The sequence below is a fragment of the Engraulis encrasicolus genome, chromosome 2 (assembly GCF_034702125.1).
Source record: "Engraulis encrasicolus isolate BLACKSEA-1 chromosome 2, IST_EnEncr_1.0, whole genome shotgun sequence".
Taxonomy (NCBI): domain Eukaryota; kingdom Metazoa; phylum Chordata; class Actinopteri; order Clupeiformes; family Engraulidae; genus Engraulis; species Engraulis encrasicolus.
The window spans coordinates 33,841,017-33,861,658 of NC_085858.1; the positions used below are offsets into that span (position 1 = coordinate 33,841,017).

At 42.1% G+C, this 20,642-nt stretch overlaps 1 protein-coding gene across 1 annotated transcript in view; it reads right to left on the minus strand.

The window, feature by feature from the left end:
• The window catches only part of tyk2 (tyrosine kinase 2), a 38,179-nt gene extending 19,144 nt beyond the window's left edge, over positions 1-19,035 (minus strand). The window contains exons 1-11 of the mRNA XM_063187202.1: positions 18,719-19,035; positions 17,865-18,075; positions 17,290-17,413; positions 17,042-17,177; positions 15,778-15,941; positions 7,915-8,320; positions 6,166-6,348; positions 5,827-5,984; positions 4,323-4,440; positions 1,302-1,479; positions 438-556 (exon numbers count right to left, since the gene is read on the minus strand). Of these exons, the coding sequence (XP_063043272.1) occupies positions 438-556; positions 1,302-1,479; positions 4,323-4,440; positions 5,827-5,984; positions 6,166-6,348; positions 7,915-8,320; positions 15,778-15,941; positions 17,042-17,177; positions 17,290-17,413; positions 17,865-18,048 (1,770 nt within the window). The 5' untranslated portion in view covers positions 18,049-18,075; positions 18,719-19,035. The remainder of the gene's footprint in view (positions 1-437; positions 557-1,301; positions 1,480-4,322; positions 4,441-5,826; positions 5,985-6,165; positions 6,349-7,914; positions 8,321-15,777; positions 15,942-17,041; positions 17,178-17,289; positions 17,414-17,864; positions 18,076-18,718) is intronic.
• Between the last annotated feature and the right edge of the window lie 1,607 nt (positions 19,036-20,642).

The window sequence follows — 20,642 nt, forward strand, 5'->3', positions numbered from 1 at the left end:
ATTGTGGCAACGGTACCGTGTTCTGGGTAGCGCAGTCCTGTGCATGTAGAGCAGCTTTGATTATTCCACCACTTGTTGTTGTTAACGTGTGTGTGTGTGTGTGTGTGTGTGTGTGTGTGTGTGTGTGTGTGTGTGTGTGTGTGTGTGTGTGTGTGTGTGTGTGTGTGTGTGTGTGTGTGTGTGTGTGTGTCTGGTGTCTTTCCGTATCGTACCTTAACTTGTGTGTGTGTGTGTGTGTGTGTGTGTGTGTGTGTGTGTGTGTGTGTGTGTGTGTGTGTGTGTGTGTGTGTGTGTGTGTGTGTGTGTGTGTGTGTGCGTGTCTGGTGTCTGTCCGTATCAGACCACCCCAGCCAAACCCACATCTGAAAAGGGCGTGAGAGAGAGAGAGGGAGGGAGGGAACGAGAGAGAGAGAGGGTGAGAGGGAGGGGAAACTCACACGTGTGATCTCCTTGTCTTTGATCTGATGGAAGCGGAGCTGCGCCAGATTGAGGGTCTCTGAGAGGGGCTTGATGCTGCTGCTGGCTCCCTGCCTCACCACCAGCAGGTTTGAAGGCTCTGCCAAACAGGTCAACATAATAGAAATATGAAAATTACTTCATTATACCCATTAATTACTTATAGCCCGGCCCTAATGTGGCTACGTCGACGACAACCAGGATTCGATTCCGGCCCAGGTCCTTTGCCGAATCCTTGCCCATCTCTCTTTCCCACACATTTCCTGTCAACATCATGTCACTGTCCTATCATGAATCAAGTAGTACATCCAGCAATCAATACACGCAAACTCAATCGTGTCTGGCCTACCAGCTAACATGTCCTTAGAGAGGCCATGTAGTGAATGAACGGTGGAGGATACTGTGCAACTCATCAGTGAACACATCTAATTTTGAGACTTGCTGCACACAAACACAAATGAAAAGAAAAAGGAAAAGAACATTTACACACACAGCACACAGTTTTACTTTTTTTGTTTTCACATACAGATCTATAGAGTTATAATTTTGCAGCAGCTAAATGCAGTGCATGTATGGATGTTCTTTTAATTTTTCGTCACATCCAAGACACCTCCATAACGCGCACCATCGTTCCACCAGTGGAACCCTGTAATTTAATATTACATTATGAATTGCTCGTTGCCATTCAGGGAAGAGAAAATCTATACCAGGGGCCACGCACGAATACACACTCTCACACACACACACACACACACACACACACACACACACACACACACACACACACACACACACACACACACACACACACACACACACACACACACACACACACACGCGCGCACCTGCAGGTCGGGGCAGGCAGCATCTCTTGACGGTGAAGTTGTCATTGCCAGACTTGAGCATGAATGTCTTGAGGCCCTCCGTGAGCTCCTTGACGGTATGGAACTCCTTGTTCCAGCCATCCAGAAGAAACTTGTCCTCCCTCTGCAGGATCCGGAACTGCTTATAGGTGTCGCCCTCCTACAATATATCAATATCACTGTCAATAGTATTTTTATTTGCATAGTATCATCCGTGGCTACTAGCATCCTGACCCTAGGCCTAGCCCTAACCTTAACCATAACCCTGGGGCTTAACACTGGGGCAGGAGATGGGCTTCAGAACAGAGGGTTGCAGGTTCGAATCCCACAATTACACTGCCTTCTGAACTCCATGGCTGAGATGCCCTTGAGCAAGGCATCTAACCATACACTGCTCCAGGGACTGTAACCAATACCCTGTCAATAACTGTAAGTCGCTTTTGATAAAAAGCGTCAGCTAAGTATAATGTAATAATTTAATAATAATAACCCTCTACAACGGCTGTAACTGTATTGTATCAAACCCAGAAATGGCAATGAGTCCCAATACTGTATCTTGGTGCAAGAAGGCAGTGTCGTCATACAGTGATACGCCCTTTCAAAGTTCTGTTACCCTCCAGTCCAGACAACAACCACATGATATGATGTGTTGGTGCTTACAAGCTTCAAATCATCATCATCGTCATCCATATTATTCTTAAACTTTAAAAAAAATGTAGCAGCCTCTTGTAACCCATTCTACTTGTAAACTATCATGGTTTTCATTTTATAATTTCATATTTTCATAAAAGATACATGGTAGTTGAATGGAAAAATATACTTCCCTCAAATTCATGAGAAGTTCCAAAACATGTGGTGCCATGGTCTGGACGATTAAAAATAACAGCACTTAAGACAAGAAGCACATTGAGTACACACAATTCACGGTCCAAATACTAAAAATATTTACACATCAAGGAATACATATACAATATAAACACAAACATTATAAGCAAACAAGACACAAAGACTAGAATTAACACACTAAGGTCGTCAATACCCAACTTCATTGCAATATGGCGCGAGACCCTTCAAAACGTGCCTCAGAGCACTTTTTCAGATGGAAAATGTCCACAAGTAGTGCCAAAGAGCCAACTATCTTCATACTGTTGCTTACGTAATAACAGCAGAGGGTAGGACTGTGACGATACACTGAACTGACATTTCAGTTCGTAACACTATTTACGGTTCGATACACTGCATGTACTATATGTGCTACTAGTCTTAAGCGGTGTTGTTTTATAACCGGCCAGACCATGGGACCACATATTTTGAAACTTCTCTTTAGAAACTTGAGGGAAGCGTATTTTTTCATATAACTACCATGTATGAAAAAAAAAATGTCATAAGATATGGCACAACAACATTTTGAAATCAACAGACAAGGCATGAATCCTGAGACACTGTTCTACAATAGCTTCTAAGGCAGGGGTGTCAAACTCAAATTGACTGAGGGAAATCGAATTGTGGAACAAAGTCACGGGCCGAAACCAAAATAAAATGGGCTAAAATTCTGTGTGCATTTCACACACTCTTTCCCATCATAAATGGCAGTTGAAATGTGACTGAATATATTGAGCTGCATATTAGTGTGAGCTGTTTCATTGGCCTGTGCCCTCTCATATTCCTGTGCCACCGAATTTCATGTTCATAAATTATACATTAACGGTGTGTTTGGGCCAACTGTAATGCACATTTGAAATGATCTCGCCGGATTTGGCCCCTGAGCCTGAGTTTGACACAGCTGTTAATAAGGCAGTACACACACACACACACACACAGACGCACACCGCACTTTCTACCTGCACTAAACACACACGCACACACGCACACACACACACACACACACACACACACACACACACACACACACACACACACACACACACACACACACTGCTGCTGGTGTACTTGATAGACCTATTTTAATATTTATTTTTCTTCAAAATGCTACTATTACTATGTCAGAACGCTATAAAGGACTTTTAGAAAAAGCACAACAAATACCTCCTCTTCATGTATGTTCTCTACAAGTCTTCTGTTGTCCAGTCTTGCACTTTAAATGTCTGTATGAGCACTGTCTATGTCCATAGTGTCTTATGTCCATGTATGAGTACTGTCTATGTCTATACTGTCTATGTCCTTACCTAGATTAGTCTATGTCTGCATGGGAAAGCAAGAAACGTAATTTCAAATTCTTTGTATGACCAGTGCATGTAAAGAAATTGACAATAAAACCAACTTGACTTGAGTACCACAAACAGATTGGAGAAAAGACCAGGGCCACGTACTGAATTAAGGCTATGTGTCAAAGACTATGCATGTTTGACTGCATGAGGGAGACATGTACTGATACACACTGTAGCTGATGAGAAATTAATTCTATCAGACTTAACCCTTGAACCAAGACTGCCCAATTTTGAGAAGTACATGACAAAAGAATGTAGAATGTATAAGAAATACAACTCGCTGGAAAATGCATTAGCCACGGTGTAGTACAGGGGCATAGCTTAAGGAGACGGTACACATGGTCAGTGGGTGCGACGCCATGATGGATATAAATTGTGACACCGGAAACGCCGCAAAATCGGTCGAAAGAGGATGTCGGTTGTCAATGTTCCGTGAGTGGCCAAATGTACTGCAGCTGTCGGTCAGCATTAATTGTGGGGTCCGGGGATAATTAAGGACAGCTGACAAAAAAATGTCGGTGTCCTATGACCTGTTGCACACTCCAACTCTGGCAGTAGCTAATGGCACAGCACTTCACCATGCCTCCAGTACTGACCGTAGAAAAAGAAAGTGACTCCCTTCACGGCCATGTCGTGCTACGCTAAGTGCTACAATAAGTAGGCCAGCTGCAGAGATCGCAAGTACAGGTTCAGTGATCAGATAAAACAAGTGAAAAAATAGAAACCAAAATGTGTTTTTTTATCAGCATGTGAGATATTCAGTGTGCCTGTCTACCTCATTTCTACTGAGGACGGCCAAGATGATACAGTTATAATCCAGGAAACTCCATCGCAAAACATACACGCCATCTGGGCCTGCCTCTTTCTTCAGTCTTTGCTGCACAAACTCATCCCTGAGAGAGAGAGAGAGAGAGAGAGAGAGAGAGAGAGAGAGAGAGAGAGAGAGATGAGAGAGAGAAAGAAAGAAATAAAGAAAGAGAGAGAGAGATAAATAGAGAGAGAGAGAGAGAGAGAGAGAGAGAGAGCAAGAGAGAGAGAGCGAGAGCGAGAGAGAGAGAGAGAGCGAGAGAGAGCGAGAGAGAGCGAGAGCGAGAGCGAGAGCGAGAGCGAGAGAGAGAGAGAGAGTCATGATAAAAGACAGCAGTGATAATGGGTTAGGTGGGGATGTACAATGTACATTAGCACTGGGCGGTAATTGCTAATTTATTATGTTGGACCCAAATTACATTATACTCATCTGCGGATACACATCACAGAGTCTGGCCATAGCCTCACAAAGAATGGGTTTGGAAAGCCTCAAAACAATACATTCTGTCATTAAAACAAATACACAGAACAAGCGAAACACTCTTAGGCTTAAGAGGTTTTGGAAGATGTGCAGACAGTTAGGGGGTTGTTATTACGGCATGAACGGCCCATTTAGAACTAGTGCACATATTTGTGGAAGATAAATAACGTTAATCCACAACATTACAGTACTGTACGTATGTAGTAACTTCGGTAGTTTCAACCAGTGGCATATGGAGGCATTTCATGAACATGAGCAAAACACACCCCTTGGTATCTCCCTCAGAGAAATGGGTTGACCGGACCAAAGTCTCAAAGAGATTTAGAGCCGTGATATCCAGGCTGAAAGTCACTCACAGGAGGGGTCCGTTATTTACATGCTATATCATGGAGATTCACATCAGAGGTCTGTACGTAGTTGTTATACATGGGTTTACCGTTTGTAAACAGTCCCTGGCTGTGCGACCCTGCACACTGTTCAACCTCTGATTGTTGGAAACCGCTGTCGGTCAAAGAATGAGCTCACATGGTTGGCTGCTTAGCATCTTGCCCCTCCACGAATGTTTGTAAACGAAAAACCTAAATATATTATGGAGACTCACATGAGAGGTCCATTATTTGGTTGTTATATCTAACATGAGGGGTCCATTATTTAGTTGTTATATCTCGCATGAGGGGTCCGTTATTTAGTTGTTATATCTAACACGAGGGGTCTGTTATTTATGACATGCGTCCTTTGAGGACTCTGATGAAGACGCATCGAAACGTTAGTCTTACTGCACTGAAAAATTAAATGACAAAAAATAGACAATCGTGTGGCATCAGATTATTTTTCCTTTGTACTTCTAATTTAGTCCTGCTCTGGTTGCACCGGATAGTTAATTTAGAATCGCGGAGTGCGTATCTCCTTTGTTTTACAAGGTCCGTTATTTAGTTGTTATATCTCACAAGAGGGCTCCGTTATTTAGTTGTTATATCATGGAGAGACTCACATGATGGGTCCGTGGATGCCGCAGGCGGCACTCATGACGACCCTGGGCGGGGCGACCTCGTGGCAGAGGTAGTGGTGCGCGTCTGCAGTCAGTCGGAAGTAGCCGTCCAACAGGGACACCAGCGAGCGAGCTTCCAGACTGGACCTCAGCTGTAGGTCCTGAGGAGGCAAACGATGGACAGTTGGATCAAAAACTATTTCATTGAGAATCTTAAAAGTATTTAATACTAACTAGTAAATCTTATGTCTTATGCCTTAAATTATTCTGCTATCTAATAAAACGATACATTTGGGTAGACGCTAAACCAACTGTAATATCTTGACTATTCAAGTGTCTCACCATTGCATGATTGTCCTGATGGCAGATGCAGACATTGGCTCCGACTATGGCGATATGTGATATCTCGGGGAAATCACAAAAGAAGCTCCACTTGTCTGGCGTGCTTGGCTCCTGTGAGGTGGTCGATGCATGCCTGCTTTTCTTTTTGTTCCCCACACTCCCAAGATAGTCGTTTTCCTGCGCCTGAGATGCCAAAAAAAACCCAGAGAGAAAATAAACACAAGTCATCAGCGATAGCTTCCTGTGTAGTCATTGCCGACTGCTTCTGGGGAATAGAAACATGAGAGGACTGCAAACAGATTATTTTTTTAAAGGGAGAGACACACAACACATTACACAATGAAATCTCAACCACAAGCCCCTTTTTCCAACAACAAGAGGATTCACTTTAATGTGATGCGCATCCAGAAGTTAGTGCGACACATGTGATGAAAAAAAACATGTTACATCGATCTAAAGCCGTTTTGTCACAGTAAGTTAATTTGCTCAGGATATATCGTTTTGGGGGAAGTTGTGTCGCTACAAAAGTGGAAAAAGTTTGATGGGATACAGAAAAGTAGGCCACTCAGGCACAGAAGCTACGACTGGACTTGGATCGAGAGTTCCAACACTTGCTGGAACACCTGATGATGCGCGTTGTTCAGGATATCCTCTCTTTCCTTTTCCTTTTCCACAAACTGTGCGTCATTGATGGACAATCATATGGCGAGTTGGAAAAATGTGGCAGAAAATATAATAATAATAAATTAGTATTTACTAATTTAAATAAATGCGCCAAATATTTAACAAGTAATAAACTAGCATTTACTATTATGACCAAAGTACAGTATGTTATGCAGCTAAAAATGTGGAGAAGATACCCTTTTTCATGTATCAAAAGTGCAATTTTTCCAGTCATATTAAACACTTAAAATTTGATGGTGGTGGTAAGTATTTGTTTAAAAAGGTAACATTTGTTAAAAACAATTGTTAAAAACTAACTCCCAAACCATTAACCCATTAACCCATGGGCCCTGTTATAGTACATAAGTTGTTACGAGAATGGCAATGACCAAGTGGTAATGTATTACTGAAGGCCCAGTGTACTGTCATAGTGGAGTGATACTATGGTAGTGCTGTTTATGCAGTGACTGACTATTACAGCGCTCCAATGGTGGAATGGCGCATGTTTATCCATTGATACCTAAAGCACCTGCAAAAAATGCCTGCTGAATGCCTAAACCCTTTCTAAGACAGGTTGCCCTCAGCCTATAAAAGCATAAATATCTCAGCCTCTGAAGCACATGAAAACATGAAATGAGTTGCATTTAAGCACTAAGACCCTCATCTTGCATTAAAATGTGTTCATTCAGCTCTAACACACCAAGATTTTTTAATAAAAAATATCTCAAATCTCATGAGCCTGAATGGAGCCTGCAGCTCCAAGCGCCAGGGTCAATGTTGCGCAACGCAACAGCCAGCAACAATGGGTTAAGGCAGTGATTCTCAAACGGTGGGCCAGGGCCCAATGGTGGGCCCTGAAGGTATTCCAAGTGGGCCTTGAAATTATTTTCTAAAAATCAGTATCATACTTTTAAGCGTGTTGCTGTTGATTATTTGAGTGTTATCGTTTATTGGGCCAGAGGTGGGCCTTGAACCTCTGTGAAAATGTCAAGTGGGCCCCAAGTTGGGAATGACTTTGGGAACCCCTGGGTTAAGGGGCTATGGTCACGGCTGGCTGTGCCCTGGGGCCGCCCGCTGTACACAAACCTTCTGTGCTGAGATCTTGCGCCACTGGATGCCCCTGGTACCGGAGATCATGACCTCGCTAGTGGGCTGGGTGTCCAAGCTGTCATGCTGCTGTGGCGTGTCCCCCGGCAGCCCCCGCGAGGAGGACGACGAGGCGTGAGTCAGGTAGGACCCGCTGCCCTCGCTCTCCTGCTTCAGCGTCAGTCGCAGCACGGGGAAGGTCTCGGTGCCAAAGCGCGGCGCCAGGTTCTCCAGTGTGCCCAGGTACTTGTACATCACCTCCTGGGCGCCCAGCTTGCCCTGGCCCACCGTGTGCTGCTGGAAGCTGCGTACGAACTGGGCGAAGACGTGGCGGATGCGGATCTTAGTCAGGAAGTTGTCGCGCGAGATGTGACGGGAGAAGGAGCGCGGGATGCAGCGCAGGTAGCTGGGGAGGGAGGAGAAGGAAAGACATCAAAACTAAAGGCACTGTAATGGAGGAGAAGGTGAGATGTCAAAACTAAAGGCACTATAATTAAGGAGAAGGTGAGATGTCAAAACTAAAGGCACTATATTTGAGGATAAGGCGAGATGTCAAAACTAAAGGCACTGTAATTGAGGAGAAGGCAAGACGTCAAAACTAAAGGAATGTAATTGAGAAGGCAAGATGTCAAAACTAAAGGCACTATAATTAAGGAGAAGGTGAGATGTCAAAACTAAAGGCACTGTAATTGAGGAGAAGGCAAGACGTCAAAACTAAAGGAATGTAATTGAGAAGGCAAGATGTCAAAATTAACAGCACTATGGCCCTGCTGTGGCTCGAGCGGTGGGGCACTAGGCTGCTGTGCCGGTGATTCATTAGTTGTAATCCAGTGGGAGATATTCAGGTTTTACTAGTCCACTAGGGCCGGGTGTCGTAACTGCCTAGTTGAATTGGACAGGTGCAGTACAGAAAAGTCCTAACTAGAGAATATTATCTCATCTGTCTAGTTACCACGGTAATGGCCCTTAGAGCCATATAAGCGTATAACAGAACAGTGTTACCTAACTTGGCTTGAGCATCCTATCTGGAGTTAAGAAAAGTGTATTACAGAAGCATCCTAACTTTGAAAAATCATTTGGGGTATGTGGCACTTGAAAGAATCTGAATAGTGCCCCCAATGACACATAACATTTCAATGTCCATGTATTGTTTGATACGTGTTTGAATAACACTTTTAGACTGTAAGATGCCAAATAAAAGTTCCCTTTGTCTATGGCATCAGGATGTACTGAACTTCCCTTCCCCCAAACTGCTGATTTGAAATTGCCTATCCATTGCTATTGACTAAGACTATCACTGTATGTGACATCATCCAATGTGACCTCATTTCCTGTGGAGGGGTTTTTAAGTTCAGCCACTGGCATTGTTCTGCCCTTCTTGCCTCTTCTTTGTCTGTACCTGTACCGTTAACACCTCATTGGAGAGAGGGGGTGGGGAGGCCTGTGGACTGGTCTTTGGGGCCTAATGGCCTCCCCCCTCTCTCAAGTCAATAAAACTTGCATTTCTGAATTCCAACTATTGCACTGGATCTGGTCTTAAATATTAATAAGTAGTAAGTCTTAAATACTACTGGATTGTAACTAATGAATCCAGGTTGCCCATCTCTGTCAAGTAGTGACTGGTTAAAAGCAGGTTGTGTAGTTAGATCATTTAAACAAGAAAAACAGCCATCAGGAATTACAGTAAATCTGGGACACCAAGCTATCATAGAATAACACCGTAATTGTTTCTACTCAAATTTAATTACTTCAGTGGAATCCAGTAATGACGTATCACTCAGCCATGGTATAATCATCTACCTCATGGAAGTTCAAGGCAATCCAGAGCATATTTCCCAAATGGCACTCACTGGCAGTCACATCTGGCTGACAGTATTCTGTATCATAAACAACACTGAAGAGTTCAGATGCAAAACCCCCTAACTCCATTTCTGAAGACCTGCACTTCTATATTTTTAGAGAACCCTGTTGTTGGTTTGGTTTACATTCATGTACCTGATAATACATATAAATAGTTATATTACATAAATAAAATAAAAAAATATGCAATTTCGATAGCTTTGTATTAAATAAAAATGAATTAAGATTATTTTCTGAAAAGGCATTTAGGGGGTTTTGCATCTGAACTCTTCTTACTTGAAACGGTATACAGTAACATTTCTAAGGCTGAGCTTATGCAATATAGCACCTCAAGGATTAACTTAGACTTAGCCTTAGACTTGTTTATTGATCCCATAATCAATCAGCTCACATTGCACTTAAAAATGTGGTGAGTTTACACTGGCAAGTTACAGCTGTGTATTTAATTTAATGACTTCAGTGGAATCCAGTGATGACGCCACAGCCATGTTGTCATCTAACCTCATGGAAGTTCAAGGGAATCCAGAGCTTATTTCTTACAAGTAAATGGCACTCACTTGCAGTCACATCTGTTTTTCAAATCACCTCAAGTCTGACCATATTCTGTATCATAAACATCTCTTCTTGTAATGGTATTCAGTAGCATTTCTAAGGCTGAGCTTATGCCATATACTAGCACCTCAAGGATTAACTTGTTGTCTATTTCAATCAGCACGCATTGCACTTAAAAATGTGGTCAGTTAACACTGGCAAGTTGCAGCTGTGCACGTATTCATCAGTGAATTACATGCACGTGACCCTCAGACTAAAAGCAAGTGAGCACGGATTTAGTCTTGTGCTATTGTGGTTTGTTTCACTTTCAGACAGTAGGCTATGGACATACCGTACATACTACACTTCCTGCAGCATAGTGACAGACGAGCAGGAAGGAGGTGAGACATGGTCGGGTGCAGTATAGCTCATCTGGTTAAGTCTACTAGGATAAGTGAAGTGGAGATTGGTCATTGGAAGGTGCAGGATGCGGTTAAAGTTTTTGTACAAAAATGAGACAATCCGCACACTTCAGGTCTTTACTTGACTTGCGAGCTTTCAGTCCTTAGACCTTCATCAGGCAGGACCTAAGGACCAAAAGCTCACAAGTCAAGTAAAGCTTTGCACAAAAAAAGACCTGAAGTGTGCGGATTGTCTCATTTTTGTACAAGTCCATTGGGACAAATGTTCTGTCTGTTATGTCTGTCTGGCTCACTTAACTCATACAACACAGTTGGCGAACCCACAGTAGGCTCATCATGCCTACCACAGTACAAGTTCATTTTCACTGTGCTGTTTTTCGCTGTTGGATTGAGGCACCTGAATTTGGTAGCCTTTCAGGTGCAAGAAATTTGCTGACAATCTGAGTCAGTGTTTCCTAAAAAAGGGTCAACTACATGACATCAACAGAGATATGACATTACTGAAAGTCTTCGGTGACAGGTTGAGCCTTGGTCATTTCCATATTAGTAACAACAAGATTATATAGCAGAGCCTCTGTGTGAAAGGGTTAAAGCCCAAGGCAATGAACTGACAACTGAAAATGAGGAAGTGGTGGACACAGACAGACGAGAGATGGAGCGAAAGACAGACGACACCACTCCATTTGCGTCTCACTGAGCAAACTGGTCTTGACATTAACTTCTCTGCTCACTAGCCTCTCTGTACTGGATATGACGATGAGGTAAACACAGAAGATGCTTTGCTACAAGTAGGGCTGGGCGATATGGAAAAAAAACACAATATCACGACATGGATTACTTTTTATCACGATAACGATATATATGTATAACTATATATGTATGATATAGCACAATAACATACGTTTTCTTTTATTCTCTTTATTTGCTCTTTGTTTTTTCATGTCTCAAAACAACCTTTCTTCAAAATGGATCTTTTTATTCTTATTTTTACAGTTACATGAACTTATAGTGTGTATTGTGACAACATGAAATGTAATTAAATGATATTCAATTGTATAAAATTGATAAAATTACTATCACAATACAAACGATATAGGAGAAAGGTCACAATATACACTTTTATATCACGATAACGATATATATCGTCATATTGCCCAGCCCTAGCTACAAGCAGAGACTGCAGGAGCAACTAAGATGTGGAAGTTTGAAGCTCAAGACGGTGGACTGTACTGGTGTTCCTTGGGACAGTCCACACCACAATATGTGTATATATATATATATACACAATATATATATAATAATCTACTAGACTAATGCTTGAACTGGCCTTGCCCCAGGGCAGACTCCTGACATGATGTTTAGTTTAGTTTAGTTTAGTTTGTGTGTGTGTGTGCTTGTGTGTGTGTGTACTCGTTATTTACTCTTTATGATTTAAAAAAAAATAATTAAAAAAAATAACCCTCTTTGCAACTGCACTTGTTGTTCTGTATATCTCCTGTGCACTTTGTATTTGCTTGTGATGTTGGCTTGATTATGTCCTCTTTTGAAAGTCGCTTTGGTTATAAAGCGTCTGCCAAATGCAATGTAATGTAATGTAATGTAATAATATAGCACCACAATACTAGATCATAGATGTATCTGTCAACACTCATTTCTGGTCATTTTTATCTTGTCTACCTTTTCTTTAGCTTTTATTTTTCCTGTCCCTGACTATAACCTGTGTTATATGTGTCTTTAAATGTTCATGTGGGCATTGTGTGTATTCATGTATTAAGCTACTTGACACCTGTATTTCCCCTCAGGGATCAATAAAGTTACAGGTCTTGACATTAACTTCTCTGCTCATTAGCCTCTCTGTGGTGAGTTGTTCTCCTGAGTCTCTAGCCATTCAGCCTTTCTACTAGCCACTGTTGTGATATGATAACTGTATTTAATAATAACTGTATTTGTATAGCACCGTATCATACAAGGCATGTAGCTCAAAGTGCTTATCAGATGGAAAAAACATTAATGTTAAAGATGGAGTTAAAAAGAGAAGTAGAAAGGAGAGACATGATGCAGGTAAGCTCTGAAGATGAAGTTCTAAATGCGTCCAGAGGATCAGCGGTGACATTACAGTATCTTGTGAGACACAGCTATGGCCTAGTGGTTAAGGAGACGAGCTTTAGATCAGAGGGTTGTGAGTTTGGGTCCCCCCTTCTACTCCCAATCTCACTTCATGGCTGAGGTGTCCGAGAAATGAACCCAACTCCACACTGCTTCAGGGGCCGTAACCATTACACTGTGCTTAAAATAAGTTGCTTTTGATAAAAGCGTCCGCTAAGTGTAATCTTACATGAAAATACTGTAAATCAGAACAATACCAACAGAGTATGCTGTTTCTGTTGATGTAAACATCAGAACACCAGCTATGATATTCCATACCCATGAATAATAAGCCTTCCTTCCAAAATGGCTAGTGAGACTTCAATCATACCTAGCATTGACAACTGAAATGATAACTAGCTACAGTCAAGTTTTGCCAGCAGTTGGTAGGTGCCAATATCAAGCCCTGACGGAGCAAACTGATTCCAAGGAGTAAGACAGGCAAACAGAGGCAGCCAAGGGGTCACGGAAGCCAGAACAGAATTTGATGCATCACTGCTCGTCATCTATAAACAGATGAATTCTACATGGTGCTCAAAGACTGCTATCCACAATCAGACAACTGACTCTGTGACACAGATTTCGTGTCCCAAAGATCTGTGTCCATTCCACGGAATTCGGAGAGATCATGTTGTCTGTAGTGTAGCATGGTAGGTCAGGTCATCAAAGGGCTCCGTGGAAATCAAGACTATTACAAGCCAACCACCTCAGCCCAGCAATCGGAAAGCATTCTGTCAGTGGATATCTCGCTTGATTTACAGAGATCAGTTCAGTTCAGTTCAGTTCAACTTTATTGGTACCCGAAGGTAAACTGGGTTTGCAGTTTAAAAGAGAAGATGGCTGTCCTTATATCAGAACCACAAGACACATGACACATAAACATGGAGTCTAAAAAACACATGTAGGCTACACAACGAAATAAATAAAAATGTTTGACATTTGACTGAATACACAAACAACATATACACACAAGGGGGGGGGGATATAAACTAACTGCAGTGGTGTGCCACAACACTTCATACAACCACTGCAGGACCATGGCAGAAGTGACACCACACTCCTGGCGCATCTAAAGTGCAAAGAGCATTTTTACAAATACATAGGTTTATTTTACATCTTGTTTAGCAAAGTAATTGCAGCTGGGACAAAACTGCTTTTGAACCTATTGGTTCTGCAACCAGGAACTACCAGCCTCCGTCCAGAGGGGAGGTACTGGAACTCACTATTCAAAGGGTGTCGGCTATCATCTAGGATAGCCATTGCTATCCGCTGTAGTTGCTTTGCATACAGGGAAGAAGGGTGCAGCTGTGATTCACCGATCAGTTTACTTGACCACTTAACAATTTGGTATAGGCGGTTCTTGTGTGTAAGGGGGATACGGTGTATGGGATCACTCTCACATTCCTCTAGGTGTAGCTTTGGGAGATAATGTAGCGTTCTCAGGTTGCTACAGACAGTGCATTGCTAAAGTTCATACTGCCACAAGGCAGGTGTCGGCAGTCCGACATCTTAGGTAACACCTACATGAATTCAATCCCAGTGAAGTAGTCGTCAAGACTGTTCTCCTGAGATTTAAAAAAAAAAAAAAGAAACGTGTCTGTTCAGTCAAATTAAATGATAAAGCAAGTTTCTGAAAGTATTCTTTACATAAGGTCTTGAAAATACAGAGGCCAGCATCCAGACGATTGAAGGATCGGAGATGAAGCCTTCCCATAATACTCCCAAAAGAAAGGTGATGCCTCACCCCAAACCATCAGAAAAGTAGAATTTGTCGACACCATTATACACCAACTGAGGGCTTATCTCAGCTAAAAATAATTGCCCTACTGAATGACGTCTGGCCACTTAAAGGGACACTGTGTGAGATTTTTAGTTGTTTATTTCCAGAATTCATGCTGCCCATTCACTAATGTTACCTTTTTCATGAATACTTACCACCACCATAAAATTCTAAGTATTCATTATGACTGGAAAAATTGCACTTTTCATACATGAAAAGGGGGATCTTCTCCATGGTCCGCCATTTTGAATTTCCAAAAATAGCCATTTTTAGCTGCAAAAATGACTGTACTTGGACCATACTAGAAAATATGTGTTTATTACTCAGTAAACGTTCATGAAAAGATCAAATTTGGCAATAGGCAGCCCATTTTCAATGAGCAGCATAATTGTAGTGTGACAAACCTGGCAACAACACCATTGCCACCGTCAAGACACTTCCCTCATCATCTCAGACAATCCAGTCAATCATCCGCTAATTCCCTCAACCAATCAACCAATCAGCGCCCGGCCTCACCAGAGTACTAAGACTGTAAAGCAATCACCCTGATCACATGTTCCACCTATTTAAACCTGAACTTTCATTCACCATGTGCAGATTCTTGATGTAGGCTATACCAGTTTCTGTTCTTGTCACGATTTTTGCCATTGTTTCTTGTTTGTTTTGTTCCTGAGTTAAACATTAAATCAAGTTTGCCGTGGAAGATCTGCATTTGCGTCCATTCTTGGGAAACCATGACATGCAGTACCTTTTTTGACCGTTTCCTTCACAGTGTCCCTTTAAGGTAATGATACACAGGCAAAACTATGGGGTAAATGACCCTGCTCAAGGACTTTTGCCTCAACCATCCCTGTCAGAGGAACCCTTCTCAAAGAACGCAGACCATCACTCCACTACACAGCTGTACTAGGGAACCACAAATAACATTACTGGACCCTAAAGAGTAGTACACCCTCACCTACCAGTAGTAGTAGTAGCAGCATTAGTAGTAGTAGCTGCAGCAATAGTTGTAGTAGTAGTAGCAATAGTAGTATTGCCATTATTCTTCTCATTCATCTCATTCTCATATCATCATCACTAGGCGCCCTCTGGAGAGTGATATCGTGGAATAACTCTTTGGCCTACCTGGTACGTTTGGCCACGTCTTGCAGGTTGGAGTCTGACTGTAGGGCCATATGGGACATATCCAGAACGGCCATGCCCAGACTCTCATCCTTATAGCGAGTCAGATCCGCATCGCCTCGCACCTCATCCATGGGAGCCACGTCGTTTACAAAGTCATATTTAGCCTGGAGCAGGAGACATAAACATGTCATGTACACAGTATGTCATATGGGTAACACTTTACTTGATGCCAGTGTCATATGCATGGTTGTCTTTGCCACAACCGAATGTCACTTAAGGCCAACAGTCATAAAATGTTTATGACATGAACATAATGTTTATGACACTTGCATAACTGTGCCATCACACTGTTACAGTATGACACTGTAATGACATGCCTATGACACCGGCCCAACACAGACACCGTTATACAGTATGTCCTATTAGTACACAGTGAAAAATACAGAGTTAATTCAACACCCAGAGACCACTCTGGGACCAAATACAATACAGAATATATTAAATAGATTCTGCACGTTTTGAATTAACACTGCATTTTTTTATTGGGCAAGTATGGCCAATCCTCATCACTGCTAGCCGGTGTTAATGAGACGGGCCCATAGAGTATACTGGGGGTTACTTCTTTCATTGTTCTTCCAAAATGAAGTATTTTGTCAAATGTTATGACTGCTAACTTCAGCAGGCCAGGTCCGGTACCAAAAATAATGTTGTTAGCATATGCCAATGGTATTTCCAGCCTAACATTAAACACTGAAGTACCTTGATCATGGTACCGTACCCTCACTGCTTAACAGATATGAAAACTGTAGACATGTCACATGTCACATTATATTCATTGTGTGCTGTGAGCTGCCATGGTGAGGTGTGCCATGACCAAATGACAAAATGGATGCTATTTGGGTTTTTGTTGTTGTTATAAGCTAAATTATAATAATATACTGTATGTTTGGCGTTCTGTTAATAAACATATTCATGCTCCCAAAATGTAATGGCACGGTTGCACTGTGATGAAGGACGGATAGTTCGAAACGCCGTGCCATTACATTTTGGGAGCATCAAACAGTGTTGCAGACCTTTACTTTCCTTTCAGTTATCTTATGTTTGGTCCAACACCTCTGCTACTGATGTGCGCACATTCTCTGACTTTTTGAATAAACATATTCATCACTTATTCTGCATCAATTACATGGCTTACTACACAACACTAAAACTCATTAACATATGTTTAAAGCTCTAGTGCTTTATTTACTTAGTACATATTCACCTGGGCAAACAGGTACTGCAGTGATGGCATTTCAAGCAGAGGGGAGCCGGACTTCCCCGTTGACCCTGTTCGCTGGGCATAGCGAAAAACTGTAGATTCCTTTTCATTCAACCCATGCCAGTTACGGAAGTAGAACCTGTGAAACCAGACCACATGATAATCATGAACAAGGAGAACACCTCCAAGTACCATCTTAATATATAATGTGAGCAGAACATTATTTTCATAGATAATGTTTTGGAATTTACCTCATCCGAAAGTGGAGTTCAAAACCACACATGCTCTGCGGGTCAAAGCTGTGGTTTGGACTATACCAGCACTGAGACTGGGGACTGTACAAAGCGAAGAGACTGAAGCATATAGGAGAAATACCTATGAATAAAAAAAAACACACACACAAACAGAGTATTATCAACAGTTTTATCTCTAATAGATGTCTTAGGTCTTCAGAATCTCCTCTACTGGTTTTGCCTAGGGTCAAGTCTAGACATGGTGAAATGGCATTTAGTCATTAGGCTATGCTGCAAATTGCTGGAACCAACTTCCTGTCCAAATTAGAACTGCCGCAACAGTATCATGTTTTAAAAAGAAATTAAAACAACTTTATTCTCATCTGTTTTGATAGTTCTGATTCCTGTTCTTCTCTTTTCTTTTTATCTACTCTTTAGCACATTGAATGGCACTTATGATCATGTACTATGCAAGTCACTTTGATTGATTGATTGATTGATTGATTGATTGATTGATTGATTGATTGATCTGCCATATAGTAGCCTATACATTTTAAATGTGATGAATATCACTGGAGATGATCGCTTCATACCAGCAGCCTCCGCGGCCTTGATCGACAGCTCCTCGGCAGTGACAAGGTTGTCATTATGGGTCAGGTGCCGCTCGCCTTCCTTGGTCCAGAAAAGGTACACGTGGATACCCGGACCCAGAGACTTCTCAGGCTCCGAGGTGGACGACACACTCCTGGCAAGCCTGTAGCGTCCTCGTCTAGGCATCGTCCAGAAAGTTTCTCAAACGCATACCTCATGATGAAAACAAACACACAGGAGGATACAGAGGTTTGGTTAACTGTAGACCGTATCTTGTAGGCCTACCACGTTTAATATCACACAGTATGGTATGGTATGGCAATAACATTAGCCTATGATTCATTTCAGAGAGAGAGAGAGAGAGAGAGAGACATCAGCACTAACAGTAGCCTACTAATAGAAGATGTAACCACACATGCTTGGACGAAACAGGCACCAAACAATAAAAAATACCCTTCGAATAAGTCACGAGTAGGAAACCGTCATAACGAAACAGAAATAAAACACGAATGCCAACAAAGCCTGATATCCATTCGACTCGGCTACCCCTCTCTCTCTCGGGGCCTTCCGGGAGGAAATCAGCATGCAAGCAAGTAAACAACTAATAGCGCTCACTTCAAACATGTAGTCCACGCGTGCCATACATTAACAAAACACATAGGCCTACAACACGTCGCCTATACGTCATGAGTGGGCTTCCACATTGGAATATAAGAAGCAAACCTGAATAAACTTTTTGCTGAAATAATTCGAACAGGATATGTGCTCCCCCTGCGTACGAAATGCTTTAAATTGAATTATTAACTTGAAATGACTGTGATTTATTAAAGGACAAAATAAATTAAACATTTCTTACCATTCAGACGAATTGTGGTTTTCTTGCTGTATAATTTCAAGTGGATTATACTGTATTCCTTACATTCAGATTCTTCACGCATTCACGGCTCTTCTTCGCACGCAGTTCCTCGGGTAGGCTACGTGACAGCGCACTACCGTGGTGGCTTGGCGGAGCCACTCCCCTCGTGTTATTGGGAAATACCCATACAAAGAAAAAGGCGGAACGAAAGTGACATTTACATGCGTTAAAATAATCTTGAATTAACAAGGTGAAGACAATTATGGAGTTCCATGTGTTGTTTTACTGGTCTTTTGCCATCCTGTTACGAACAAAACTATTGCACAACCGACTCGGTGAGAAATTGACTACAATGTGGCGAAGCATGGCTACCATCTAGTGGTAGTGAGGCGCGTGGAAGGATATCCTTATCTGTCCCCATTCCATTTAGGCCTACTGTATGGTAGGCCTACAGTAGACATTATAGCTAGCAATTACATGGAATCGCATGTTTGTGCAGCTATACCAGAGAGAGTAGAGAGTACTTAAAGAATCTCTGGCTATACTCATGCTCAGGGTGCAGATCTCCCCACCCCAAATCTGAAAAACAAAAGAGCAGGAATGGTCCCCCAATATACCCCAGTAGGCTATAGTAGTTCAACAGTTAAGTGGCCCTAAGCAAATCTCACTTTCATTAATATTCAGCACAATATGTGATTCTATGTGCAATATTTTAATGATCTGCTTGATCTCTGCTTTCCGTTGTAAGGAAAGGTTTCAGTTGCAGACACTGCCCAACTGTGGTATGGTACTATGGTACTTTTAGGGCTGACTTCCTAAAGGTGTGTGTGTGTGTGTGTGTGTGTGTGTGTGTGTGTGTGTGTGTGTGTGTGTGTGTGTGTGTGTGTGTGTGTGTGTGTGTGTGTGTGTGTGTGTGTGTGTGTGTGTGTGTGTGTGTGTGTGTGTGTGTGTGTGTGCAGATAGGGACGAGGTGGTGCTAAAGCACCTGCCCCTTTGCCCTACTGGACAAAAATGCCCATTTGAAAGTTCCTTTTGGAAGTTTTTTGTCGCAGTGTACTTTGGTCCATGTTGACATTATTATCTAGAAATGCTTGGTGATTTAAAGCGTGTGACAAATATAATATACAGTCTCTATACCAGTAAGGCAAAATGGACCCTCGCCCCCACCTTGAGCACCATGCCACTGTGTGTGTGTGTGTGTGTGTGTGTGTGTGTGTGTGTGTGTGTGTGTGTGTGTGTGTGTGTGTGTGTGTGTGTGTGTGTGTGTGTGTGTGTGTGTGTGTGTGTTTGTGTGCGTGTGTGGGGTAGGCCTATGTGCCCACCTCTTGACAGACACAGGAAGTGGGAAATCTTCCCTATAGGGTACTCCATTCAGTGAATGTCCAAACTCTGTTACATGCTGGCAAAGGCAGTTCACCGCTCAATACATTTGTGGGTGAACAAATAAGTAAAAACCAGAGAATGCTGCCCTTTGCTTTGCGAATATACAAAACTATTCTCAATAACAAGAGCAAGCATTGTGTGGGTGCAATATTCACTGAATTGAGCTCTAATTCGCTAAATTCTGTAAATCCCCTAGACGTCCTTGTGCAATCTTGTTTGTGTCACCTATTCTCAACAGAGTCTTTATGTGAATGAATCGCCTGATGGACGTGTTCACTGAAGGACTTTATTGACACGGGAGGCATATGACTATGGGAAATGAGGGGTTTGATACGATCCGTCTGCTGTACAAGTGGATGGATGAGAACTAGAAAATAAAAACTAAATCTAAAGCATCTTAACAGCAGTGAGAGAGAACAGACCTTTTTACATTTTGTAAATGTGTTAGAATTTAACCGCTAAATGACAATTAGCTAAATGACAAGATGTGCTATATCTATACAATAAGGAAGTTATTAAACAGTAATACTGAAATAACTAT